This window comes from Guyanagaster necrorhizus, assembly GCF_019112545.1.
Source record: "Guyanagaster necrorhizus MCA 3950 unplaced genomic scaffold BT62scaffold_6, whole genome shotgun sequence".
Taxonomy (NCBI): Eukaryota; Fungi; Basidiomycota; class Agaricomycetes; order Agaricales; family Physalacriaceae; genus Guyanagaster; species Guyanagaster necrorhizus.
This window is the reverse complement of record NW_025064885.1, coordinates 1,594,744-1,618,903: the sequence shown is the minus strand read 5'-3', so window position 1 is coordinate 1,618,903 and position 24,160 is coordinate 1,594,744. Positions and strand designations below refer to the sequence as shown.

Here is a 24,160-nt window from a genome sequence, read left to right as displayed (position 1 = left end):
TGCAGCTCGAGTTCCTCCCGGGCCATACGGTCCTGCAGGTGCACCATAGGACGAACCGCCACTGCTTGCATATCCCGGAACGCCAAAGTTTCCGCCTATACGTCTGCGACACTCTACATACTCCCTAAGATCTCTTTCTTTTTCCTGCGCTGTGGATGCTGTCCACTGGTCCTTCTACAATGGTAGCACGGCTGCTGGCCTTCTTCCTCTTTGCATTCCCTCCTGTTTGTCACATCTTGTGAGGTGGTTTTTCATCATCTTTGCAATCTGAACACTCCGAACCATCAGTAGCATAGGTTGGATCGTCAGCCCGGTCGCCATTATTACCATCCCCCTCTCTAAAGACCAGTGCCTGCTATGGTACAGTGATACCGATGTCTTCATCAGGTAATAGTTGGGTATCACCACCACTTTCTTCCATGCGCATGTCTATGTATCTGACGGTTATTGTGGTGCATAACGATGAGAGCCAAGAATAGTCCAAATTCATAAATTGAATTTCTTCAGTTCCACAACACAAACAAATGGCTACGTAACTGAGACACCATGCAATCTCAAAGATCTCTTTCTTTTCCCCGTGCTGTGAATACCTTCTGGAGATTCCTGTTCAATAGACTGAGCATACCCGTTAAGCTTCCTCTGCTTGGCCCTCCCGCTCTTCCTTTGCATTTTGTACGGAGGTTCTCTGTCATTTTGATGTCCTGAGTGCTCTAAACTATCGTCAACATACATCTGATCATCATCTCTATCACCTTCTGCACTGTTCTCTCCAAAGACGAGGACTCCTTGTGGTTGATTAATACTGATCGGTTTATCAGCTTCATCGGGTAATAGCAGTTGGATCCCGCCACTGTATGCCGCCTCCGCAGCAGCTTCAAAGGCTAGGAACAGATTACTGTTACGCTGCTCAGTACTGTAAACCTTATTGAAATGTTCATGCCGAGGAAAGTCTGGAAGATTTTCCACTTTGTCATAGTGGTAAGCAAGGATGAAGCGAATATGAATGAGCCATTTTATGGAGGGCCTGTATTCAGCAGGAAGTGCTTCCTTTGTATCCTGGAACTCCGCAAATTGAAAGAGATGGCGTCGATCGAAACCTCCTTCAAGACAGTGTGGAAAGAAGGCATTGAACAATTGGCGTTGCCGGTCGCGTTGAGCCAACTCCTTCTTAGTATATATTGCCGGGGTTGTTGAGAACAGTGAGTGAAAGCCGATCCAGAAGAGAGATTCGATGTCGTGCAGATAATTGTGTAAAAAGGGTGCCATATCTTGTTCTGAAACTGGCCCACCAAATTCAGGCAATAGATGTTTTGTGCGAGCGAAGAGGTACCTCGTTTCTTGCACTTCTACTGACATGTAGATGGGTGTTCCCTATTGTAAGTTTACAAATAAATTGGAGGAATAATAGCAGAAAAACTATACGCACGGTTTTCGGGTCATTCTGTAGGCCATGAGACAAAAATCTCTTCACATATTCAAGGTCAGATATCTTGCCCATTCCATTACAGAGAATGATATTGCCAGCAGAGATATCACGATGAACGTAATAGCCCTTGTAAAGGTAATAGAGACCTATAGAGTGCCTTGTTAGCAATGATGTAGAAGATCATCCAATGGCATTACCTTTTAGTGCATCACCGAGAGCATTGAACAAGATATGAAGCTGCCAAACTTCACTGAGGGGCACTCCAACATCTGCAAATATGACTCGAACATGTTTCCTGCCTTTGTGCAGATGTGGCAGCTTAAGATTGGAATCTGCATTAGGATTACCAAGGCCAGCTCCCATAGGCACAGAAATATTTGTTCCCAGGATAGTTCGAGAAGGGCTAGCCATTTCCTGTCTGTGAAGAGCGAATTCACCAATGGTCTCCAAAGATGTGCGTACGAACAGAGGCATGTCATCATCACGTTTCTGGGAAGTCTGCACCACCTCACACTGCAAAATCTCCATGAAATGCTTCTGGTAATCTTTACTGATGCCTGGATTGTTCTCTTCGATACCACGAAATATATCTTGTTGTATTTCGAGTTCCGTTTTGGCATCAGAGGGTACCCAAACATCTTTGAGGACACATTCCCGGTACTGTGGATCATTAAGCTGAAAAACCTTCCATACTCGGGTCGCACGGGACAAAAGACCACTTGCACGGAAGGAGCTAAGGCATTTGATAGTTCGGTAGGTATTGCTGCCTATACTGTAGTCGTACTGGATGGTATGCGCTGAGGGATTTTCATGCGGGAAATAGGCAACTCGAGTAATAGAGAGATCATAGCCAAGTTCTTCCTCCATTGCAAAGGACAGAGAAAGTACATAATGGATCAAATGGGCGTAGTCCTAAAAAATTATCAGCCACAGCATACATAAAGACACATTGGCCAGAAACCTTGATGAAGTTAAATGATTTGGTCACAAGGATGATCGCTCGAGAGAAGAACCAGAAACGAGTCGTTGTATTTTCAATGGTTGTTCCAAACATGAAGCGGCGAGTGGGGTCAGCATACATGGTCTGAGATGTATTTCCAATCAATTTTGCGATGTTCTGTCTGATGCATTAGATAAAGCAGACTAAAAACAAAGGCAGAGAACCCTACGTCATTCTGGTCCTTAGTCTGATTATCTTGTTTATACTCTTCTAGGGCTGGATGATCACAAGCCAGTTTCTCCTGCCATGGAGTCAGTGGCATGAGTGAGCTTAACTGAAGGTCACTCACAGTTTTTGGGCTGGTGAGGGCAGGTGTGTCCATAACAGTACTAGACCTCATGTTCTGAACATACTTCGGACTCTTAGACTGAAGGAGCCTATAGTGCCCATCAGCGACGAATAAACCATTATGCCCTTCTGAAGCAGCTGGTTTGTGAGGTTCACACTCCATTACTGTTGTGGGTTGTCGATCTCCAGGAAGGACCTTCTGAGCAGCTTTAACGATAGCTGCAGAAATAGTCGCCATATACTTAAAGCATTCATTTTCTGTAACGCAGCTGTCCTTGGGGTCATTAGGAAAATCTGCCCATCGCAATCCAGATTCACCTCCAAAGGCCTTCAGGATGCCATCAGCCTTGAGAACATCGACGATATCGCCCACATAGTCTCGATAAGCAGTGTGAGGAAGAATATATCGCTCGTAGTATTCAAGAGAGACTCGTGGAACCGCCTTGATGTCTTTGACTACGTCGGCTCTATGCTCCTCCATCGTGTTACTTGCGTGGGATAGATTTTCGGTGCGACGACAGTGCTGGGGTGTTTCTTGTATGTTCTCCAAGAGTTTGTCGGTAATTTCACATGCAGGGTTCATTGGTTGGATGATCTCTGCAGCCCCAGACTCGAGACTTGCAGAAGGCGAAGATAAGCGGGGCAGCTCAGAGGTGTAGCTGTCCATAGCAGAAGATGAACAATACAGAAGCAAAGGAGCATCAAATGCGCACAGCTTTATAATTGTGACTCGAATATTCAAATGCAGTGCGCCGTCTTTTTTTCACAGGACAACTGACGGTGATGGACAAGGCCGTCGTAAAGGCAGATTTCAAGGGTAGGGAGCTTTTTCGCAGGCCTCTGCGTGGTTCTCGAGGTAGTTACAATCTCTGTCGATACAGAGATATGGAGCTCTGCTCGTCCATGAAGAGGGATCACCGGTGCCGTCTCTGTCTCAGTGTCAAGCCTCGGCTGAAGCTGATTCATGAGAGACATCGGCTCCAGGTGTCTCTTCTTCATTCCCGCCTTCATCCTGCATCCCCAGGTGAGATGAACTCCGCTCTCTCACTGTCAATCAATTCTGACCACCAATCCCAGGCTTCGAGGCTTTGCCTCCTCCTTCTCTTGTCAGTAACTCCTGTTGCCTGTCTTGGCTTTGCCAGACCTAACCAATTCTCATTCAGTACTACTGCACTGTTATTGTACAAGTTGCTATCGAGTTTTTTTGTCCCGATGTCTGTCCCTCGAAACTATTAATCTCATTCACGACCTCCAACCCATCGACCGATGATCAACAGAAAGACAACCAGATGTTATTAAAAGAGACGGAAAGAAATGAATGTATGAAGCCTTTGTACAGATGATTCAGACGGGCCGTGCTACACTACATGCAATAAAAGAAACGGAAAAAATGTAGATGAGTAGGCGTGCAATGCGTAGGTATAAAAAAAATACAATGCTAGACGAGACGCGACGATGAATTAACGCAAATTATACGTGTATACGACCAAATAGCAAGAAATACCAGTGAAAGGAGAAATAGAAATAGAACCCGATCTATGTCGACAACGTTCCTACATCCTCCTCGTCGGCCCCAAAGATCTCATCGAAAATCTCCCTCCCTTCTACCGAAAGTGGCGGCAATTGATAGACATCTTTTGCTGTCTTGATCCGTCTCAACCTCTCCTCGTTCCATATGCCTTCCAAAGCTCCTGCCAGACTTTTGAGCCCAAACAAGAATCCACGATCCGGTTGTTCTGGGAAGTGTGGTGGGAATCTTGCATATATCAGGCCAGTCTCCAAGTCGACTTCCGCTTGATAGCCCTTAGAACTCGTTGACACGTCGTGCGGCGGCATGTCCTCCCCAGGTCCAGGATACGGCAACCAATCCTTCCCTGTGGTCGTGTGCGCAAAGTCCACAATTCGAACGTTCACCTCCCCACGTTTACGCGTGTTCTCGCCCGCCGGACCGCCGAACAACAAATCTTCGCTGTGTGACCTTCTCAACTGCGGCTTGTCCGAGTCTGCGTCCGACTTTGAAAAATGCGCACTTCGTCTCTCAAGTGACTCTCCCCGCTTGCTCCGTGGAGAAGGATGGTCCATTGCTGATAGCCCAAACACGTCCTGCGTCTCTCGGTCGCCGTCATAAATTAGGAGCAGGCTGCACCCATAAAACCTAAAACCTTTTAGCCGGTAAATTATTTTCGCAAGTCCGCAGATCTTCTGGAGCAACACCGGAATCTGATGGGCTAGTAACCGCTCCCCATCATACAGAAACGAAGCTAGAACCGACGAGAAAGCGTCAGGCTGGACCTCGCGCCCCATATATTTGTCTTGCGTCACATAAGACTGTGTCACATGGTTCCAAACCTTTTAAGAATTGTATTAGATACGTTACGCGGGAGACAGGCACCCCTGCTGACTCACCTGCATACCACAGAGTCGCACTCCTAACGTTCTGCTCGTCGTTCGGTCGCACTTTTTCCTCTGACTCTTCTTCTTCGCCAGAGTAGCATCCATGCCATACTGGCGGGTCCCCATCTTCAAATCCATCACACACGGCCGCTTCAGACGTCCCGTCAAGTCTTCCATGAGGATAAAATGATTCTGCCTCGTAAATAACATATCACCTTCGTTCTTCTCTGGGATTGCACTATCCGTCAAGGAAGACAATAATGGTGGATGCTGTGGCTGTGAAGGACGCGTACCCAACGACCTGGACCTACTCCGTTGTCTCGACAGAGCTCGGCCACCCCCCCATTTTTCAAACTTATTCTGGCCATCGAGAACGTCGGGTCTCGCATCATAGTCCAGTTCAAATACACCCATGATGTCCTGATTCTGCTCTTGTTCCAATGCCATAGCCTCTAGCTTCTCAGGGCTTGCAATGATCGACTCGCTCTGGGTCCGCCGTATCGGCGAGCTTGTCTCCGCGACTCGAAGGCTCTCGATCTGGCTAAGCAGCTTCCTAGAGCGTCGAGTCGCGCGCCGACCCGTATGTATATCGTCGCTCTCGGCATCCGCCACGTCACCCTCGTCTTCGGTGCATACTCCCGCACCCGGCCATCTTCCACCTGTCCTCCTTCTGAACCGCCGCAACACGGTGCTGAAGACATGGTCCTTGAACTTGGTGTTCACCGTCGTAGATCCAGTACCGTCAAACCACAGTGAACCTGAAGGTACTCGCTCTGAGAACCTGCCAAACCCGTCGTCTTCGTCGGAGGCAGCGGACTTGCGTAAAAATTGGCGAGGCGTAGGACACTCTGCAAGCCTTGGTGGAAACACACGATTGATCACCTTTGGAGAGTTAGCTGGCGTAGGCGCTTCCAACGACGGCGAGATATACGGAGGGTATCGCGACAACGGACTAGGTTTAGGTCTTGGTATCATCATCCCTTGTCCATCAATGTTCAAGTCCGGACTCGATGCGGTCCCTCCAAGGCGCTGGCGCTGAAGCTGTCGGCTTGCCCACACAGATGATCCCGCCACATTGGACTGTGATAATGATCTGTTTCTCCCTCCACGTAACATCCATTCAGGAATGATATGTCGGTTACGATCCAAGACTACTTCCGGCATCTCGGCTTCATCACTGTCTGTATCACCTTCACCATACACATCGGGAACGGCCTGAGGGATCTTAGTAGCTGCTGACTTGATGAATGGAGGTCGAGGGGTATCATCATCAACTTTATTTTTTCTTGGAGGAGAGGATGATAAACCCTTTGGAACTCGCCGGTAGCTCACCAGCATAACACCTAGATAACGCGGTATATATGAAAGTAGGGGCGGTGCTTCCCGCTCAACAGCCTCGTAAAAAAGGTTTTCACGAGAGACAAGAGGCTAATAAAAGACACTAGTAAGAAAAAAGTTGGAAGCGGTCATCACAAGTGACTAACCTTACACACTGCCCGTTTCGTAAACTTGTAAATGGCGCTATGTCCGCCTACTTGGTTTCGGAAAGGCCGCAGCGGTATATGTGTCAGTGATAAATCCATATCGGGATTCTCCGCATCCCCTTCATTGACAGCAACATCTGTGCTCTCCGAAGGGGAGAAGAGCTGCGATTCTCCCGGATGATCTGAGGATTGAACGAACGTCGACGATAGGTTTGGGCCATGAGACAAGTGGTAGGAAGAGTATGCTGAGGTGGTGGATGCGCTGGTGGCAACAGATGCGGATTCCCAAGTGGATTCGTCCTCTGTCGACCACGGAGAAGCAGAGAAAATGTCATTTGGAGTGGTGGGGAACGAGAGACTAAGTTGTGATTCATCACGCTGGGGAGAAGGAGACGATGGAAGAGAAAAGGTGGTTGTTATGGGATTAAGTGATGGCAGAGAGACAATGCCGGTACTGGACGATGGACGACTTGCTGCAGATTTGACAAGTCGGTCCGAAGGTGAACGTGACGGTGAAGGAGAGGGGGGATATATCTGGGAATGTGGACGGCTGGAAGAAGAACGGGGGGAAGAAGGCTGGAAAGGTGCCGATGTGGACGGACCAGGAACCGAGTCCGAGGACGACTCTATTCGATCGCGTCGCCGTCCTCGCGCATCCATCACACTCATGACCTCCTTTCGCCATTTCGTGAGATCTGCAATCTTCATCTCTCGAACGGATGGTTTTCTGTCCTTGGTCCTGTAAGACTCATCTCCGGAACTGACGACGCTCTCTCTGGTCCTGACCCTCTGCAACGCCGTCGAGCTCCTCTCGCGCCGGAGAGCAGCGGTCTCTCGATCGGGCCATTCTGAACGCTTGACAAACTCAAACTTGGCTTCGGAAACGCTGTCTGGCTTGGATGATGAACCAGCTGTTGTTCGTTTACCGGAATCGAGCTTCGACGATACGTCACTAGACTTGGGTTCGTCAGAGTGGACGTCAGTTTCTTTAAAAAGCCGTAATGATGCCGCGACCTTCCGACCGATGCCAGAAGACGAGGGGTGGGATAGGCTTTGATCGTGGGTTGGGGAGATGGAGGAGGACGACGACGAAGGGTTCGACCGCTGAAACAGGGGCCGGGTAGCAGTCCTGGGTGATGAGCGAGAGTTGGAAGGAGAATGTGGAAAGGCGGTCGCCGTCGAAGGCAGCGTCACAGCGCGGGTAGCCGATTGTCGAGGTGGAGACCTGCGTGAATTACGACGAGGTCTTGTCTTTTCGGTGGTGTACCCATCTGAGTCAGTGGCAACATCGGCATGGACCCAAGGAAAGGCGGAATTTGCCTGCAGCAGATTGTCGAGGACTCGGGAGTCGGTGGGAGACAAGGATGATGATATCCGGGGCGACGAAGCGGCGGTGACGGATCCGGAACTCGGAGGAGACAAGGGGAAGCGATACTGATGCTGCCTGGGATGCCTGGCATCAACAGCCGGCCCCATAGACAAAAGAAAATTGGAAGAATGCGTCGCCAATACCAGCGAGGATGTCGTGGTGGATGGGGTGAGAAACAGTTGCACGAGAAGAACCAACTTGAGAAAAGAAAAAACTGAGTCAAATTTAAGCAACAAGGCCACGAAAAGCTACGACTGACGTGAGGATAGTGCGCGAAGAATCGGAATGAGATGAAAAGATATTTGCAGACTTTGCTTTTGAGGGACGGTTGTCCGGAAAAATGGGCTGGTAATGTCTGATCTTTTTTCACTGGTGTTCGTTCAAAAAGGTAGTGTCGGCAGTAGTGCTTAGTCAGATCCCATAATGATGTTGGGGCACGTGCAAGGGCTGCGACCCCCGATCACTCGGGTTTCGTCTATTGGAACCTTCCTTTTCGAGCGAGCTCATTCGGGGTCACCACGCACGTTGCTTGTGCTGTTTCCGTTGCAACTTGAGCAAATGAGAGCAACCACGATGCTTTGCTTTGCTTTGCTTTGGTGTAGTATAGTATAGTATAGTATACTGTACTGTACTATATGACATGTTATGTCTTGTTTATCCCGCATTCAACCCCCTTCTCGCCACCGAACAACCAGTAGCATTAACGCTTCTTCTTGATGTACCCTCTTATCGATGTCGGTCTCAGTCCACCGTCAAGTCGGTCGTTCATCTGATAACGCTGCCTCTGCGATGTTCACGTGTCGGTTCCAATTCGACGGAAATTAACGAAGACACCGGTCATCTGCTCTTTGCTCGGGGCTTATAGTACGGGTATATTCGTGCGACTTTTGACCTGTTATTTATGTTATCATAGCGCGAGCAGATGCAACCCTGTCGAATCGGCGTGTCCTAAACTGGTGGCGTTCTACTTTGTGCGTTGGGTCCACCTCGACAATCATTGATCCCATCGCGGTGATTGCTATAACAAGCCAGCAGCAGTTTAACAACTATTTTGTGGCTAGTATGCTCACAAAGTTAATTACATGGGAATAATGTTAGATTCTTCGTTGCGATTTGAGGAATCAAACAAGATAGCTGAAAGAGGATATCATTGTAGGTTGACAAGCAACCTACCTGTAAGGATTCGTCTATATATATATATGTATGTACAATACACTGCATAATTGATACATCTAATATACAGTCATGTAACGAGCGGCGGATCATCAAGAAATCAAGAGAGGCAACTACAGGCCTAGGTGGGGGCCACCATGATAACATCTGGACTACGAATGCGTGTCCAAGTCCACTCTCCGCTTTTTCGGCGCCGGTCCCTCATCTTCAGAGTCGTCAACAACGACCATAGGTGAGCCAGGTTCTGTTGTCGCAGCAGTAACAGGTGGCGAAGGCACTTCTTTGTCTTCTGCTGCCGCATTGCTGCCTCGAACAGGAAATGGGACCGTTGTGAAAGGAGCAGCTGGGTTGCCATTTGCACCTTCTTTCTTTGACTTCCCACCGCCTTTCCCTCCTCTTCCCCGCCCTCTCCCAGCCTTTCTCTCACGCGCTCTCCGCTCTCTCATTACTCTGATCATATGTCCCGCCAAGATTTCCATAGCTTTCGCTGCCCCCATTCGCTCCAAACTAGTTAGAATGTCTCCCGTAATGCTACTGAAGACCTTTGGATCCAACAACAGCTTGCCTTCGTGGTACAACATATATCCCTCCTTCGCTGAATTATTTGGGTGACAAGGCGAATAATCTTGGTGAGTAGGAGGAATAGGTCCAATAACGATAGGAACAGGAATATCTGGTATAGCAGGAACCGTCATCGAGGTGACAGGAGGTAGTGGCTTAGCCGCTTTCGATGCGATCGCAGTCGAAGCAGGGAGTGTTGTAGACTCTGGAGCTGACTTGTTCGCCGGAGTAGTAGCAGTAGCGTTAACAGGTACCGAAGGTGCATTAGTCGTGGTGGGGATAGTCGTGGGGGCTGCCGCATTAACAACAGGTCTCGCGGCTACCTGCGAATGCATCCTCCAATTAGATTGAGTCAGGGCCGCGTATGGATTTGGTCCGCTCATAGGTGTTCCAGAATAGCCAGATGTCCCAATGGAAGTCATAGTATGTCCTTGATGGTAGGCAAAGACTCCCGTAGTACCCGGGACAGCTGAGGCGACAGTCTTTCCCGGTAATGGCAGTGGAATAGAAGTCAATGGAGGTGGTAAAGCTGAGCCCTTCGTATCGCCCTTGATGCTCCGTTTTAATGGAGGCTCCGATAGCGGCGCACCCTTCTCCTTCTTTCTCCCAGCTTTCGTCTCCTTGTCTCCCTTCCCCGTACTCGACTGCATTCCAGCGGAGGCTGCTTGCTGCGCTTTAGCTTCTTGTTCTTCAATCATGTGTTGATGTTCCTCGTCCAGAGACCAAAAGAATCCCTTTCCTCGGTCCCCTCCACACCTTTCCATTTTCTTGAATGCGCGACTCGAAGATAGATTGTGTCGTACTGAGCTCTGTGAATTTTTCAAAGCATCAGTATTAAATTCTGTTCTTCAAGATACAAAATGCCCACCATCCAAGCGCTACCATCGGTATAGCGATAATAATCAAACTCATTCATTATCCAGGTGCATATCTCTTGGAGCGTTGCCTTGCCGTCCAAAGCCTTAATGGCACGGTATATTAACAGCGAATAGGTAAAAGCAGGTTTGGGGGGTATCTCTTCAGGTCTGGGTTTCTCTTTGAGGGCGAGGGTTGTTGGTATTTCTGTAATGTCACTTTTCTTGCGTTTCTTGGCCGGCTTCATCGACCGTGTAATAGCATTAGAATTGGGTAGTTGATGCTCTGCTGGTGGTGGTGGTGATAGTTTAACCTCTCGAGGTGGAGGCGAGTGTGATGGCTGGGAAGAAGGAGGCGATATCGACGTGATATCAAGGGAAGGTGACCGGGGACGATTGGCAGATGATGATGGTGAACTTGGTGAGGGTGTATCATCTGGTGGCAGTGGTGCTGGTGGTGGCAAAACAAAATGAAAAGTCCGAGAGGCGATTTGGATCTGGGACCTAAATAGAATCGTCAAGTAGAGATTAGGGGCCTCGTATCAGAATAGAAGGCGGAACTCGCACCGTTCACCAAGAGGAGCCCTAGATCCGCTACCAGACCAGACACCGTCTACCCAAGCACCATTGCGTCCAATGACAACGAGCACGAAGCGATCCTCCTCTTTGTCATACTCTATCCTGGCGTGAAGTCGTGACACACTCTTGAGGGCACCAAGGTCCACATCGACCTGGGCAACGTTCGAAGGAGGCAAGGATGTCGTCGCTGCATTAGGGTTGGGACTACACCGACGACCGATAGTGACTGACAGAGTCTGGATGTAGAAAGTGAAATTCGGGAAGACAAGAGAATAGTAGGCGGATATCTTTTTCGGCTGGAGAGGATTGTCGGCGACCTGGATACTGGCAGATGCTGGTGCTGGTCGTGTCTCAACTTCCATGGCGTTGCTCGTCCTGTCGTTGTGAACTCTTCGTCGTCGTCGTCGGTGATGGCCGTCCGTGAAGCACGTTCTACAAGAACAGTCAAAGGAGAGCGCTTGCCGCGAGTCACGTGATGAGCGGCAACGGCAAAAACGTTTCTTTCGTTCCGGCGTTCCGCGTCATACGATAACTTAGCTCTAGACCGTTCATGTCGCCTTCAAAGTCCGTCACCGGGGCCATCGAAAAAGAGGTCGACCATCTCACTAAGAGAGACATCGACAGTACTGACTCTGACATTCGTTACCTCGCGTACGGTGCTCGACTACGAACCGCACTTCGGGCCTCTACTCGGTATATTGCTTATGTACGCGTCATCCGTCTCTCAAAATTTCTCGCAATAACCTTCATAGACGAGCGATGTCGGAGAAGCCTTTAGACCGATTGTGCCGCCATGGGTAGTGACGGCTGCATACGGTGTTTCGTGGCTCTACCTTGGCGGGGACGTTGCATATGAGTCCTACAAGGCCCATCGACGCGGACCCTCGGCAGTCGAGGCGGCTCACTTTTCAGAGTCGACGAGATTAGGTCTCATTGCTGTGCAACGAGCAACTTTCCAGTCCATTGCATCCATGTGCGTATCATGCTGTTACCTTGATATGGATACTCAGCATGTATGCAGGGGTCTTCCCGCACTGACCATTCACACTATTGTCAAACAGACGAAGAAGGTTTTTGTCAATGTTCAGAACCCTAAACTAAAGGCATGGGGTCCGACTGTGACCGGTCTTTCTGTTGTTCCTGCTCTGCCATACCTCTATGACCATCCGGTGGAAGTCGCGACAGACAGGGCGTTTGACTGGATCAGAGAGAAGCTAGGCGAGGCAGGAACACACACAGGGAGAGGGGACAAAGAGCTCTGAATTTAAGTATGTTCTAACGCCGACGATCTACCATACCATCCATGCGTTGACCCTGCAATACTAGTTTCACCGCACATGCACCACTCCGCGTATGCCTGCCTAACATGATTCTGAATGCCTGATTCCCTGTGTCCAGTCTTATCTATCTCTGCGAGCCTTATCCAATTTCTCCGATCTGCTCCGAAAGACAATAATGTCGGAAGAACTCAACAATCTAGCATCTCCTGGCACCTTCGCTATCAGTGTTGGCTTACCAGCTCACGTAACCCATTCTGTCGATGCATCTAGTGTCATTGTATACCCAGGCAGTCACCGATCACTCCAGTTATTCATATCCAAAGTTCTAATTTACATCTATAACCCATACAACGTTTCGTGACCAGCTTTGATGACTATCGAGATGTCTAGCCCCTGCTTTTGGAGCTCCTCTATACCTGCGATAAACTCGTCATACGGGGCTATATGATACCTTGAGGGCACCGATACATAGATTCGGACAGACTTGAGTCTATTCACTCCTGAACCGTCAATGATATTCCAGCGGTCCCGGATCATCTCAGCCATCCTTTTCTTCAAAAATGATATAGGAAGATCGAATGGTATATCCCACTTCGGGGAGCCCCGCACCGACATTGTCAGTGTATGAAGTCTGGGCAGAGCAACGGGCATCTCCCTGCCATCCTTCCTGATCCGAAGATATCTGGCTACCACCGCCATGAACTCATCCGTTTCGTAATGCCAATGATTCAGCTCGACGTGCAGCTCGTTCAAGTTGGGTGTACGTTCCAGTACCGGGATGATGTCACTGCTCTCTAGGACGTCAGCCAGTGTGAGTTTTCGTATTGAGCACCCAGATCTCTCAATCAGCCCAGGGAGTTTATCGAGGGTGGCAAATCTACAGATCTCGTCGAGAGACGCTGCCTTGAGATGAACCTCTTCGAGATTCGGGAGAACGAGATTGGTCAAGGCGCCAGGTGTGCATACGTGTAGAACCCGGAGCGCGTTGTGATGGATGAACCCAGGCTCGCTGAGCTCTCTCATCTCATAGTCGAATCCGTCGAGGTCATATTCCTGTAGATTCGGCATCTCGTGGAGGGTCACGAGATGTTCTTCAAGCACATTTCGATCGCACCACTCCATCCGAGCCGAGAATAACTGCTCATATGGAAGAACAGGCTTGACGCGTCCCATTCTTGATAATTCGATGTTGAACAGCTTTGGAGCCACTGCGAACGCGTCGAACGTGGGGATAAGCTCGTCATCGATCCAGCCTGGGATCATCCCAAAATTTAGAGTCTCCAACCGATCCAGTTTCCCCTTGGCGGCATTGAACATCGACAGATAAGCGTAGTCGTCTACCCTGAAACGCGCATTCTTCCAGCGTCGAGAGTTGTCCACAAGGAGCTGCAGCACTCGGTGGTTGAGAGTAATAATATTATCCTCCTCGGGGTTGTAGAGGTTTGGCCATTTCTCTTGGATGGCATTCCTCTCTTTCTCCATCTCCAATAAATTATCACAATCAAAAGAACACCGGATGGATAGCGACCGATCCTTGGATAGACGCAGCGCCGTTTTAAGCATGCTGAGCGGTTCTTGAGGGGGATTTCGGTCATAGGAGAAACCTCTCACGAGGAGGTTCGACCACAATCTTGGGTCTGACTGTACAACCTCATGCCATGTACGACATACTTGTCCCAGAGTCCACGGAACAGACTTGATACAGAAGACGTCGACGTACTCTTGGTCCGCGATGGTCCAATGGAAGATCTCGAGCAGTATTTCTGGCGGCAGTTGACGCATGGGGGAAACGACAGTCTTGCAGTCGTCGATTATTTGTTGGAGTGTTTCCCAGACCTGGTGGAGCTCTGAGAGCCTTTGCATGGCCTCGGCTAACATGGTTTTCCGAATGTTCACGATTTGTGCTTCAGTTGGGCGCTCGTTCGACTGGAGAAGGCGTTGGAAGTCTGCTGTTTTCGTCCTGGCCTGCAGATTGTTTAGAAAATTTTGCATACTGGGGCTCGGGTTGTAGATGGCTGAAGATGTCTTCTAGTCAGGAGTGGAAGACTCTTGAAAAACGTACTCACTGAAGAACAGAATGCTGCTTCAGGATTAGGATACGGTTTGGGATAAGGCAGAGGTGGTGTGTGTAGAAACATTGAACAAGCTGCCATGCGTCTCTTATTTATGTAGTGGCATTTTTTGACTTTGTGAACAATGTTCTGCCAAATTTCTATGCATGGACAGGCTGGATCACAAAGCTTTGTACTAATTGTAGGAACAACCAAAGCACAGGCTTTGGCATCGCTGTCGACTTCTGAGTAACTTTGTCGGTCCTCGGAAGATGGTCTACCGTGCAGGCTCTCCATGTATCAGTCTGCTTCTCGACCTGGGCGAGGGCCACCTTGCAGTACCAGTTTTTCAACTTGTATTTATTGTTCATCAATTAGGACCTATTAATTTGACGCTTGTGTCATCTGGAGCTATATATAGCTCAGCGGGACAAAGACACTGGCACCTAGTATTGTCAGCTTCATTCTCAAAGACATTCCATCCGGAACCATACCCGTCATCACGATGTATGATAAAGTGAATTTCAGTGCATAATGATGTAAACTTGTTTGTGTTCGCCGAGGCAACACGACGGTGCACGATCGATCGAAAAAGTCAATCCCAAAATGGCACTGGAATTCTTATCTCGGACTCCCGAACGGCACCACCAGCATCGCTTCATCACCTCGTTCTTTCCCTCATCTCTAGTGCTTTGACCCATAATGCCTGGCCGTCTTGAACACAAAGTCAGTCCTTGTTTATACTATTTGAAAGAACTTACGAGATAGGACTTACCATCTAGGTCGCTCTCATCACCGGTGCCGGATCGTGAGTTTCGAGTAACACGAGAATTTCTTCATCTGACACTGTCGCCCAGAGGCATCGGGCTGGAATCAGCTATTCTTTTCGCCCAAGAAGGTGCCAGTGTTCTCATGACGGACATCAATCTCAAAGCCGCCGAGAAAGGTGCTGCATTGATCGCGACCAAGATTCCCAACGCCAAGGTTGTAACACTCAGAACCGATGTTGGCAAGGAGGAGGACATTAAAGCTGCCGTCGACAAGGCTGTGAAGGAGTTTGGTCGTCTGGATGTGATGGTGAGTGACGTTCCGGAATGGTATACGTGATTTTGACGCATCGTTCGCGTTAGTTCAACAATGCTGGTGAGTACCCAATCGCTTGTTTATTTCTGAACAACCGGATCTTAGGTCTGCCGTCAGGAATCATGCATCCGGCTGATGATAATGCCTTGAATACGGAAGAGAGAATATGGGACTTGACGATGCAAATTAACCTTAAGGGCGTCTGGTGGGGATGCAAATACGCCATTCTAGCCATGCGCGAGAACCCAACAGATGCGTCCAAAGGCCTACACACAGGAGGCAGTATCATCAATACGGCAAGTTTTGTCGCACTAATGGGGGCTGCAACTCCGCAATTAGCATGTAAGTATTCATACAGAGCTTATTATCACTCGTTATCGCTAATTTAGGGATTCTACTTTAGACACGGCATCTAAGGTTTGTTACGTTAAGCGATAATTGTGCGACATGAGTTTATTTGTCCTGCGCAGGGCGGTGTTTTGGCCATGACCAGGGAACTGGCCATGGTTCATGCTCGTGAAGGTATCCGAGTGAATTCCATTTGCCCGTAAGGATTATCTTATGCATACTGTGGCGTTTCAGAGCTGATCCTATACCTGCAGAGGACCTCTCAAAACCCGTGAGCGTTATTATTCTGCCTACCATCGGATGACTGACTGGCATTACAGCCCTGCTTATGGACTTCCTCAATACCGCAGAAAAGCGGGATCGTCGCATGGTGCATCTTCCTATGGGTCGGTTCGGAGAGGCCATTGAGGTTGCAAAAGGAGCGCTGTTCCGTGAGTCCTATTCTCACCTTGATGGACAACTTTACTTTGATCATTTACAAAACACCCCAGTGGCCAGCGATGACAGCAGTTATATGACGGCAAGTAATTCATAAACCCATCGAGTCACTTGATAATGTACGTTTAAATAGGGAACGGATTTCAAGGTCGACGGAGGCTTGACCTCTGCATACGTGACACCTCTAGGAGAGCAGATTCTGCCACCCCCAACAAGCCTGACAAAGTAAGCTGAGGACCGGTGACATGTTTGCCGGTGTAATAGCGAGAGCGTTAGACAAAGTGATGAGTCACTATGAACTGTAACAAACATGCCGAAATAAGTAGATCCAGATTCAAGAGAAAGAAATCCTGTTAGTGGTACAGACCCACAACTTGGTCACTTATTTTGGCTACTCTTGGCTGTTGCACGCTTCTTGGCAGCTTCCTCCTTCCTAATCCTCGTTACTTCCTTGCTGATTTCGTTATCGATGCGTTTGTGAAGCTCGGGCCTGTAGCCTAGCTTATAAAGCAGCTCCAGATGCACAAAGAATGGAGCAAGCACGGCAGCTGTAAACATCCTCATTAGATGTGAGCTAAAGCCTGAAAAGCACGAACACACCCCCGAGAATATTGTCAGTAAGAGCCGGTGCACGTTTCTCGGCAAAACCGTGGCCAACAAACTGCGCGATCCAAGCAAACGCGTGAAGTGCGCCAGCGACGACCATATGATCTGGACGTCGGGCAAATTTAAGGGCTGACAAGGTGATGAGCACCATTTCAGGAGTGTACATCAACTGGGAAACATCAGACATTCGCGTATTCATTGTCAAGGGAAGGGAAAGACGCACTGCAGCCATGGGTTCCAAAGTATAGTAATAGAACAGAAAGACGCCAGCGACGACAGAAGCCCAGTTTAAATCGAAGGCAAGGTAGTCATTGAATACCATGTGGATCGGCGGGAACATCGTAGACGGAAGGTTGGTACCCATGACCAGCCCGGTCCTGAATGTGTAGAATGAGAGATACGATCATGAAGATTGGCCACTACGACGCACCAGAGGATCATCGGGACGCATATCATGTGGATGGCGACATTAATGGGATTCCTGTGGTATACACCGTAGAACGTAAACTAGAGTTGGTGAGCAAAGAGCAAGAGAGAGGGAGAGGGCAACACACCTGCTTGTTGATATTGAATATGTCTGCAAGATACATGATGGTGGTCAAGGAAAGAGGAGCATGATACGGCAGCGTCGTTCCGGCAAAGGAAACCGAAGCCAACTTGGCAATATTGGTTGCATTCAATTGTCATTTGCGGCGGATCGGCTCCTTCAATTTCTCGAATAGGAAGGATGCGCACGTGGCGAATACGTGGCACGTGCTTTGGCGTCTTCGTGTCTGAATCCAAGCCTCAACTTGTTGTATGCTACCTTCATGGTCCGCTCTACCATCATCGTAAGGGCGTCTGACTCCCTTCCTCTTGCTGCCAGTGTTGATGATGAGCAGGTGAGTATATTCGGTGTCTTCTTATATGAAACATATACACTAATTTTATCGAAAAGACGGAACAAGCCTTGCAGGAACATAAGCAGCAGTCCAAATTGATCTGTCGCAGAATAACGCCCAACTCGGAACCTCGTTGCTCTATTGAAAGTGGCCAATACACACTACAGTGAGTAGCAACCCTTCGCATACTGCATGTCGAGTCTGACTGAGCCGTGTCTCTTCCAGTTACCTCATCGCCGACAATGTCATATTCCTCACTATAGCCGATAAATCCTATCCCAGAAAACTCGCTTTTTCATACCTGGATGAACTTTCAAAGGAGTTCGCCACAACGTATGGGCCAAAAGTCGAGTCCGTTCGCAAGCCCTACGCCTTTGTAGGTTTCGGTACGTGTGGTTTAGGCCGTTTATCGTAACTTGGCTCAGCGAGACCCAGACACGTTCATGTCAAAAACAGCACGACTGTATCGAGATACACGGACGGCGAATGCTGCAGCGTCTGGACTCGACAAGCTGAATGACGATTTGCAAGATGTGACGAGAATAATGACCAAGAATATGGAGGAACTGCTGTGGAGAGGCGATTCGCTAGATCGTACGTGGGCCCTTTACCAACACAGTATTCCTAGCTTAAAGTGTTCGCTCCAGGCATGTCCCACCTTTCGACGTCGCTGCGTTCCGAATCGGAAAAGTATCGCAAAGCCGCGAGGAATATCAACTGGCAAGCGATGCTGCGACAATATGCACCCGTGGGTGCCATCGTGCTAATATTGATCATCTTTGTGTACTGGAGATTCTTTTAATGGACGGGCAAGTTTGCATTAGATTACCTGCATATCGCTCCCTCAGTTTCATATCTATTATTTTGGATTCGTATTTGCTTTCTGTATCATACGAACATTATTGTGCAGGGAATTCAAGCCTCGAGGTGGAATTGTCACTTGCTCGTGACATATCAGCCATATCATCATTGGAATTAGTAACGGGATCTAGTCCAATCCTTCTTCGAGAAGTTATAAGGGTACTTGTTCTTTCTTCCTTACCATCTCCATCACACCAGCGGTTCTCCAATGCACCGCGCTCCTTCACCCTACCGTGCTCCTTCCCCGTACAGAGCGCCCTCGCCGTATAGAGCGCCTTCGCCGTACAGGGCTCCGTCCCCCTACCAAGCCCCGATAACGCCCTCGCCCTACAACAACCAGCTCCAGGCCTACCCATCGCCCAATGGCAGTCAAAATGTCCCAGCTGCAGGCTCTATCACCTATACAACGTCTACGTCTAACGATGGGCGCCTTATCTACCATCCTTTCAAGTAAGCCTATTACCAGTTCACTTGATGGAGACTGATATGCATACTACAGAGCCGTCCCAGCGAGGTTTGTCTCTATTCAAGCTTGAAAGGAGTTCTCTTGACGTTCGATCTTTGCGATCATCAGCTACAAGACACCCAACGGCATCGTAACTGGCATCCAATGGATTCCCGCGGAGGCTACTCAGGTTTTGCCGCCAGGAGCCCAGCCAGCTAGTGAAGTGCGCGCTTTCAATGCCGTTCATGCAACGGAGAACTCACTGAGCCCTTTAGGATTTCACAGAGTCTTGGCAGCGTGGTGCTTTCGGTGCCCTGAAAGACTGGTAAGCTTCTTACCCTCGTTCTGCCCATTCATACCCCATTCATGTGAATCAGGCAACGATCTGAAGAAAAACGAAGAAGAAAGGAAGAGAAAGAGTCCTCCAAGCTGCTTAGGGAGAAAGATTTCCTAAGTCAGGCTCGTCGTGACGATGATGAGCTACGCTATGCCCGTGAGCGAGACGCCGTTGCTAGGGAACGCCGCAAGAGCTTCAATGCCGGCGCTCCTGGATCCCTCGCTTTCCCTACTTCAGGCGCTCCTAGTTATGCTGGTAGCGGCGGAGCATATTACCCTGACGCCCCCGGTGGCGTCCCTGCAGGCGCTTACGGCACTGCAGGCTCCACAGGCAGTGCCTATGGTCGCGACCGAGGTGCCGCTGGCCTGGCAGACCAGTTCTCTGAGTTGAACATTGAACACGGAGGGGAAAGCGCCCTCGGCCGCCCGAGAAAGTATAGCACGCACGAGTCTGCCGCCGAGAGAGCTCGTAAGCTGAGCGGAAACTTTGGCGTTCCGGGATATGCAAGCAGTGGCGGTTCGTCCTATGGTGCACCTGCAGGACCGTATGGCCCGGGAGGAACTCGAGCTGCATACACGGGCGGGCCCCAATATGCTGCTCCCACTCCAGTCGCAGGGGGTTATGTCCCTGGCCTTGGTGCTCCTTATGCTGGTGGTAGCTCATACCCTGGGATGGAGGGTAACCTGGGCTCTCGTTCCCGTGCTGCGAGTCCCCTTCCTGGTGCTATGGCACCGACTGCCGTCATGCCAAGTACGTCCCCTAGTATCGGTTTCCCCAACGAGCAGCAGCAGCAGCTCGCTGCTCCGGAAGGTTTCTCCAGGCCTATCAATGCTGCTTGCCCCTACACACCCTTCGAGTCTTTGAAAATCCAGGATATGGATGCCTTCTTGGAGCATATCCCTCGTATGCCTGCTGTTCTTCAACCGCACGACGTTTACATCGAAGATTGGGCTCGTTTCGTACAGGTATGCGCTGGTGATGGAATACCGTCCTTCTCAAATCTTTCTTTATAGGATTTATCCCTCGCCTGGGCTGGCAGGCTTCCCGTTCCTGGTGTATCCAATGCAGCTCATAAGCCCAAGAGGGCTACATTAAGCGCCGACCTCATTGACCTGTGGAATGCGTCATTTTTCGTCAGCCGAGGCATCGAGGCCGTTCTTTACAAAGGTCGGGAGAGGCGCTCAGGACCCCATGTGGGTGTTGCTGATTTGCCATTGTACTTGTACAACGACGATGCAGCTGACGACAGCGACTCTACATCTTCATCCTCTGATTCTGAAGCGTCTGGGGCTGAGCGGTATGAAGCCGCTCAGGCTGGGTACGGTAGCATGTACGGACGTGCTGGATATAATCAGGAGATCTTGGATGCCAGACGAAGGCGATCTGAGATGAAAGCTGACAAGAAGAAGAGGCGAAAGGAGAAGAAAATTCGACGCAAGGAGAAAGCGAGGGCTAAGAATTATACCTTGGTTCTGACATGCATTCCCGTGGGTGGTGTGAATCAAGGTGGGGGAGCTGGTTCGATGCCGCCTGGCACAATTCCTCCCATGGGCGGGCCCGGCATGATGCCAGGTGGAGGATCGATGCTGCAAGGCAGTCATGCGGGTAATTTGGGAGGTATCGGGGGTATGGGCGGAATTGGCGGATTCTAACTAAGTGTATTCTTTTGTTATATCTACATCTTTTGTTTTTTCATAACAGCATTCGCCGATATACTTGTGTCTCCGGGTTGAATACGGTGCTCAGATGTTGACTGCCGTGGATTAGTACTTACATTTAGTTTATGTACACATGTAGCGAGAATGGGTACTAAGTAACTTATCACCAAGCACGTCCCCGACCTCTGGATGAGTATCCGCCGCTTCCACGGCCTCCACTGCTGTAACCGCCATAACCATTAATGGATTGGCCGTAACTTCCAGAGCCACCACCGTAACTGCCGCTGCCGCCGCCACTGCCTCCGTAGCTGCCTCCCTGCCCATAGCCACCATAACCTCCGCCGCTACCACCACCATAAGCAGCCCCGCCAGATCCATAACCACCATAGCCGCCATAAGAGTTGGGCGGTGGACCACCTCGAGGTGCACCAGAGTCTACTCCGTATGCAGAGCGACCGCCTCCATAAGTGCCGCTACCATATCCACCATAAGCACCTGCATCACCACCATATCCACCATATCCACCTCCTCCGTACTGCTGCGGTGGAGGCGGCGGTGGTCGTGGTGGATACGAGCTTGGGTTCATTGAGTACTAGGGGTGAGTGTCAATCAATGCCATTGGGCTGTTTTTTTGACTAGTAACATTTCCAGGTAGGCAATGCTGGATCGATTCTCTTCCTCTATATGACTCTGAGGATAAGCCCGTGTACCCCAAACTGTATAGTGAGTCTTTGTGGTGTGACAGTTGATGTGAGGTTCAACCTCAGTCATTGGTGCATAAAGAAGGGAGCCTTGAAAGAGGATGTGTATGTTGCTTACATTGACAATATGAGCATTTTACCAGGTCCGACGATGGTTCTGTCCTCTCCTGCCAAGAAGCGTCGCATTGACCAGCCGGATCCGCTTGCTCCGTCAAAGCGTCAAGCTCTGCATGAGTTTAACTATCGCTGAATCCCCTGGCGTTTCCATTGAACGTAGTCATTAGAGCGAACCTACATTAGGTAGTGCCTAGGCCAGAATTTTGGAGAGAGTCAGCGGTATATGTGTATGTATGATAATGTAGAGCGTATATATAATAGGATGATTGTTGTAGTAAGGAACTATAGTTTCGCTTTGAGTACAAGTATACTGACTCTCGAACTGGTCATTTCTTTCCACTACACATTCGTCAATGGGAGAGTAGTTTCAGGGTGAGGACGCTGATGATTTCTCTGGATATAACAGTAGGTAAGATATGGACTGATAGCCTCCTTGTCATAATTGCACCGGTACAGACGCGAGAAAAACGCCACCACGTGACAGCAGAAACGCGTCATTTCGTCATATCCATTCTTTGCCGACCACCACCACCACCACCATCAACGGGCTGCTGTGGAATGGAAACAGACCTGAAATGCAACCGGTTGACTTGTCGTAAACTGCTCACGGACAAAGCCGTCGTGGTGAGCACCCTTCCATCTCGCCTAACGTCTTTTTGCTGAAACGCGATCCAGACCACATGTAAGCTCTTCTTCGGGTAGATGAGCATGAGGGACTGACAGAGAAGAAACAAGGCTCTCACATCTTCTGCGGTGCGAAAGACTACCTCTATCATTTGAAACTGATTCGGTTATGGTTCAATATAGTGGATTGTGCAAACGAGTTGTTCAACGCGGCGCGTCTATGTCCAGGTGCCTAGGCCTTCGTCCTGCTTCTTCTCTTCTAATCCGTCCTCGAAGCATGCGAAGCGAGCCTGACTGAACCGTCGGTGTCGCTCATTTTCATCAATACTTCCTTACTCACCTAGATACAGGGACGACGTCGTGGTGCGTCTCTTCGCCTTGGCACGATCAGCATCAATGGAAACAGAGCTTAGGTCTGCTCACTCCATCCATCGAATGATTACAAAACGGTACATGTGAAATGCATACAACGACTGTATCTCACGGGCCTATCTAGTCTGTCCTATCGGGTCTAACGCCATCGATCATTCTCGAGATTTGTTCCCGGTGCGTGTTTCATCAAGGAGATTCTATGCTTGATTGAGTCTTGATAGTGCGATATCGTTCTGGCAATACCAGATATATCAAGAAAGGTGATTGTCATTCCAGGACGCTCTTCTGTTGATGTGCATATATGTTCAGCTCCTTCCAACAAGCGGTTGTACGAAATCTCACCGACAAGAACACTCAAATTCAAAAGCAACTTGACAGCGTCATCAGAGAAGGTACCCTGTTTCATGGTTTCGTTCGTTGATTCATCGTCTGCCAGCCAACAGTGAGATATCGTTATTGAATAATAAGATTGCTGGTACGCCACCTTTGACGACCCCAGATCTTTGACGAATATTTGAAACAAGAACTAGAGCGTGATGTGGAATTGGAACGACGAAAGGTGCGAGAGCTGCAAGAAGCGTCGAGGGATCGGGATCGGGAATACCAGAAGCTAAAGGTTCGTTATCTGGGGGGGTGTTTTCTCGCCAGGCGCTCATGGCTGTCAGGCGCAACACGAGAAAATGAAACGCAAAGTTCTTTTGGCCCCAAATCTGACTGTGCAGCAGCCATCCGGTAATGAATCACTTAATCTGAGCAGCTCCTCTCTGCCGAGGCAGGGTGGAGATGATGTCAATGCTCGACCACCGCTAAGAACATTCGGAGTTGGTACTGTATTGGGTGGTATGGAAGCAAACGGGGTATGTATTCTCCATATTTGGTGTACGCCACTGGAAGGTATTCATAGATCCAGAGAACGCCACTCAATAACCGAGGCGTGCAAGGTGGAGGGTTTGTGCGGAACGTGAGCAAAGGCTGGATGCAATGTGGTGCAGCACCTCAAGGAATGCGGCACAGTCAGCCATTGCAGCAATATGGGCAAGCATCTGGGAGTATGTCTGAGCGGTCGGATACGAGCAGTTTGTACGAGGTGGAGAATCTGCTGGGTATGGGTGGGAATAGTAGTAGGGGGAAACGACGGAACACAGAACCGGGATGGGGAACAGTTGCAGTTCAGCAACAGCAACAACAAGCACCGAGACAACGTGGTGCGTGCATGATTGTGGTGTTCTG

At 49.5% G+C, this 24,160-nt stretch overlaps 11 protein-coding genes across 11 annotated transcripts; 5 read left to right on the top strand and 6 right to left on the bottom strand.

The window, feature by feature from the left end:
* Positions 1 to 480: 480 nt before the first annotated feature.
* Positions 481 to 3,649, bottom strand: BT62DRAFT_929364 (uncharacterized protein). The gene is made up of 7 exons (XM_043185706.1): positions 3,428 to 3,649; positions 2,716 to 3,373; positions 2,596 to 2,667; positions 2,388 to 2,543; positions 1,624 to 2,338; positions 1,427 to 1,572; positions 481 to 1,371 (listed from the first exon to the last, which is right to left on the bottom strand). The coding sequence occupies exons 2-7, from the start codon at positions 3,295 to 3,297 to the stop codon at positions 529 to 531; spliced, it is 2,514 nt and encodes an 837-aa protein (XP_043042898.1). The 5' UTR covers positions 3,298 to 3,373; positions 3,428 to 3,649; the 3' UTR covers positions 481 to 528.
* A 417-nt stretch (positions 3,650 to 4,066) lies between these two features.
* BT62DRAFT_945624 (SAICAR synthase-like protein) lies at positions 4,067 to 8,353 on the bottom strand. Its single transcript, XM_043187954.1, has 3 exons — positions 6,593 to 8,353; positions 5,121 to 6,536; positions 4,067 to 5,063 (listed from the first exon to the last, which is right to left on the bottom strand). The coding sequence occupies exons 1-3, from the start codon at positions 8,066 to 8,068 to the stop codon at positions 4,251 to 4,253; spliced, it is 3,705 nt and encodes a 1,234-aa protein (XP_043042897.1). The 5' UTR covers positions 8,069 to 8,353; the 3' UTR covers positions 4,067 to 4,250.
* A 740-nt stretch (positions 8,354 to 9,093) lies between these two features.
* On the bottom strand, positions 9,094 to 11,651 carry BT62DRAFT_929362 (uncharacterized protein). The gene is made up of 3 exons (XM_043185705.1): positions 11,117 to 11,651; positions 10,564 to 11,053; positions 9,094 to 10,504 (listed from the first exon to the last, which is right to left on the bottom strand). The coding sequence occupies exons 1-3, from the start codon at positions 11,488 to 11,490 to the stop codon at positions 9,287 to 9,289; spliced, it is 2,082 nt and encodes a 693-aa protein (XP_043042896.1). The 5' UTR covers positions 11,491 to 11,651; the 3' UTR covers positions 9,094 to 9,286.
* A 27-nt stretch (positions 11,652 to 11,678) lies between these two features.
* BT62DRAFT_888291 (uncharacterized protein) lies at positions 11,679 to 12,390 on the top strand (the record flags this gene model as incomplete). Its single annotated transcript, XM_043182955.1, has 3 exons — positions 11,679 to 11,834; positions 11,881 to 12,101; positions 12,150 to 12,390. The coding sequence occupies 3 exons, from the start codon at positions 11,679 to 11,681 to the stop codon at positions 12,388 to 12,390; spliced, it is 618 nt and encodes a 205-aa protein (XP_043042895.1).
* A 354-nt stretch (positions 12,391 to 12,744) lies between these two features.
* On the bottom strand, positions 12,745 to 14,400 carry BT62DRAFT_917952 (uncharacterized protein; the record flags this gene model as incomplete). Its single annotated transcript, XM_043184067.1, has 1 exon — positions 12,745 to 14,400. One exon carries the CDS (start codon positions 14,398 to 14,400, stop codon positions 12,745 to 12,747), a length of 1,656 nt encoding a protein of 551 aa, XP_043042894.1.
* A 673-nt stretch (positions 14,401 to 15,073) lies between these two features.
* Positions 15,074 to 16,767, top strand: BT62DRAFT_929360 (short-chain dehydrogenase). The gene is made up of 11 exons (XM_043185704.1): positions 15,074 to 15,185; positions 15,242 to 15,267; positions 15,317 to 15,536; positions 15,590 to 15,602; positions 15,660 to 15,884; positions 15,946 to 15,959; positions 16,013 to 16,089; positions 16,145 to 16,161; positions 16,211 to 16,321; positions 16,382 to 16,410; positions 16,462 to 16,767. Exons 1-11 carry the CDS (start codon positions 15,162 to 15,164, stop codon positions 16,555 to 16,557), a joined length of 852 nt encoding a protein of 283 aa, XP_043042893.1. The 5' UTR covers positions 15,074 to 15,161; the 3' UTR covers positions 16,558 to 16,767.
* On the bottom strand, positions 16,461 to 17,610 carry BT62DRAFT_1073862 (DUF962-domain-containing protein). The gene is made up of 5 exons (XM_043178973.1): positions 17,489 to 17,610; positions 17,365 to 17,441; positions 17,158 to 17,311; positions 16,929 to 17,103; positions 16,461 to 16,876 (listed from the first exon to the last, which is right to left on the bottom strand). The coding sequence occupies exons 1-5, from the start codon at positions 17,522 to 17,524 to the stop codon at positions 16,707 to 16,709; spliced, it is 612 nt and encodes a 203-aa protein (XP_043042892.1). The 5' UTR covers positions 17,525 to 17,610; the 3' UTR covers positions 16,461 to 16,706.
* Positions 17,611 to 17,706: 96 nt separating this feature from the next.
* On the top strand, positions 17,707 to 18,800 carry BT62DRAFT_929358 (protein transport protein Sec22). Its single transcript, XM_043185703.1, has 5 exons — positions 17,707 to 17,815; positions 17,872 to 17,981; positions 18,041 to 18,201; positions 18,251 to 18,409; positions 18,463 to 18,800. Exons 1-5 carry the CDS (start codon positions 17,744 to 17,746, stop codon positions 18,615 to 18,617), a joined length of 657 nt encoding a protein of 218 aa, XP_043042891.1. The 5' UTR covers positions 17,707 to 17,743; the 3' UTR covers positions 18,618 to 18,800.
* An 84-nt stretch (positions 18,801 to 18,884) lies between these two features.
* On the top strand, positions 18,885 to 21,110 carry BT62DRAFT_1002963 (uncharacterized protein; the record flags this gene model as incomplete). Its single annotated transcript, XM_043176891.1, has 6 exons — positions 18,885 to 19,126; positions 19,176 to 19,190; positions 19,251 to 19,344; positions 19,397 to 19,446; positions 19,499 to 20,423; positions 20,472 to 21,110. The coding sequence occupies 6 exons, from the start codon at positions 18,885 to 18,887 to the stop codon at positions 21,108 to 21,110; spliced, it is 1,965 nt and encodes a 654-aa protein (XP_043042890.1).
* A 166-nt stretch (positions 21,111 to 21,276) lies between these two features.
* Positions 21,277 to 22,194, bottom strand: BT62DRAFT_929357 (uncharacterized protein; the record flags this gene model as incomplete). Its single annotated transcript, XM_043185702.1, has 2 exons — positions 21,768 to 22,194; positions 21,277 to 21,714 (listed from the first exon to the last, which is right to left on the bottom strand). The coding sequence occupies exon 2, from the start codon at positions 21,700 to 21,702 to the stop codon at positions 21,280 to 21,282; it is 423 nt and encodes a 140-aa protein (XP_043042889.1). The 5' UTR covers positions 21,703 to 21,714; positions 21,768 to 22,194.
* Positions 22,195 to 22,492: 298 nt separating this feature from the next.
* On the top strand, positions 22,493 to 23,666 carry BT62DRAFT_887461 (uncharacterized protein; the record flags this gene model as incomplete). The annotated part of the gene is made up of 11 exons (XM_043182918.1): positions 22,493 to 22,558; positions 22,663 to 22,687; positions 22,742 to 22,786; positions 22,835 to 22,859; positions 22,909 to 22,921; positions 22,972 to 23,007; positions 23,055 to 23,104; positions 23,152 to 23,190; positions 23,240 to 23,322; positions 23,367 to 23,405; positions 23,455 to 23,666. 11 exons carry the CDS (start codon positions 22,493 to 22,495, stop codon positions 23,664 to 23,666), a joined length of 633 nt encoding a protein of 210 aa, XP_043042888.1.
* Positions 23,667 to 24,160: the final 494 nt, after the last annotated feature.

What these genes read in the sequence shown, in the direction of transcription:
- BT62DRAFT_929364 (XM_043185706.1), bottom strand. Translation starts at nt 3,297, where the DNA reads ATGAACCCTGCATGTGAAATTACCGACAAACTCTTGGAGAACATACAA. An exon ending in AATCATTTAACTTCATCAAG is followed by an intron (nt 2,339 to 2,387) that starts GTTTCTGGCCAA and finishes ATAATTTTTTAG; the next exon opens with GACTACGCCCATTTGATCCA. An exon ending in TACAGAATGACCCGAAAACC is followed by an intron (nt 1,372 to 1,426) that starts GTGCGTATAGTT and finishes AACTTACAATAG; the next exon opens with GGAACACCCATCTACATGTC.
- BT62DRAFT_945624 (XM_043187954.1), bottom strand. Translation starts at nt 8,068, where the DNA reads ATGGGGCCGGCTGTTGATGCCAGGCATCCCAGGCAGCATCAGTATCGC. An exon ending in CGAAACGGGCAGTGTGTAAG is followed by an intron (nt 6,537 to 6,592) that starts GTTAGTCACTTG and finishes GTCTTTTATTAG; the next exon opens with CCTCTTGTCTCTCGTGAAAA. An exon ending in TGCGACTCTGTGGTATGCAG is followed by an intron (nt 5,064 to 5,120) that starts GTGAGTCAGCAG and finishes AATTCTTAAAAG; the next exon opens with GTTTGGAACCATGTGACACA.
- BT62DRAFT_929362 (XM_043185705.1), bottom strand. Translation starts at nt 11,490, where the DNA reads ATGGAAGTTGAGACACGACCAGCACCAGCATCTGCCAGTATCCAGGTC. An exon ending in AGGGCTCCTCTTGGTGAACG is followed by an intron (nt 11,054 to 11,116) that starts GTGCGAGTTCCG and finishes GATTCTATTTAG; the next exon opens with GTCCCAGATCCAAATCGCCT. An exon ending in CCGATGGTAGCGCTTGGATG is followed by an intron (nt 10,505 to 10,563) that starts GTGGGCATTTTG and finishes AAAAATTCACAG; the next exon opens with AGCTCAGTACGACACAATCT.
- BT62DRAFT_929360 (XM_043185704.1), top strand. Translation starts at nt 15,162, where the DNA reads ATGCCTGGCCGTCTTGAACACAAA. An exon ending in CTGGCCGTCTTGAACACAAA is followed by an intron (nt 15,186 to 15,241) that starts GTCAGTCCTTGT and finishes CTTACCATCTAG; the next exon opens with GTCGCTCTCATCACCGGTGC. An exon ending in CTCATCACCGGTGCCGGATC is followed by an intron (nt 15,268 to 15,316) that starts GTGAGTTTCGAG and finishes ACTGTCGCCCAG; the next exon opens with AGGCATCGGGCTGGAATCAG.
- BT62DRAFT_1073862 (XM_043178973.1), bottom strand. Translation starts at nt 17,524, where the DNA reads ATGTATCTTGCAGACATATTCAATATCAACAAGCAG. An exon ending in TATTCAATATCAACAAGCAG is followed by an intron (nt 17,442 to 17,488) that starts GTGTGTTGCCCT and finishes CACCAACTCTAG; the next exon opens with TTTACGTTCTACGGTGTATA. An exon ending in CTTTGGAACCCATGGCTGCA is followed by an intron (nt 17,104 to 17,157) that starts GTGCGTCTTTCC and finishes GATGTTTCCCAG; the next exon opens with TTGATGTACACTCCTGAAAT.
- BT62DRAFT_929358 (XM_043185703.1), top strand. Translation starts at nt 17,744, where the DNA reads ATGGTCCGCTCTACCATCATCGTAAGGGCGTCTGACTCCCTTCCTCTT. An exon ending in AGTGGCCAATACACACTACA is followed by an intron (nt 17,982 to 18,040) that starts GTGAGTAGCAAC and finishes TGTCTCTTCCAG; the next exon opens with TTACCTCATCGCCGACAATG. An exon ending in GAGAGGCGATTCGCTAGATC is followed by an intron (nt 18,410 to 18,462) that starts GTACGTGGGCCC and finishes TGTTCGCTCCAG; the next exon opens with GCATGTCCCACCTTTCGACG.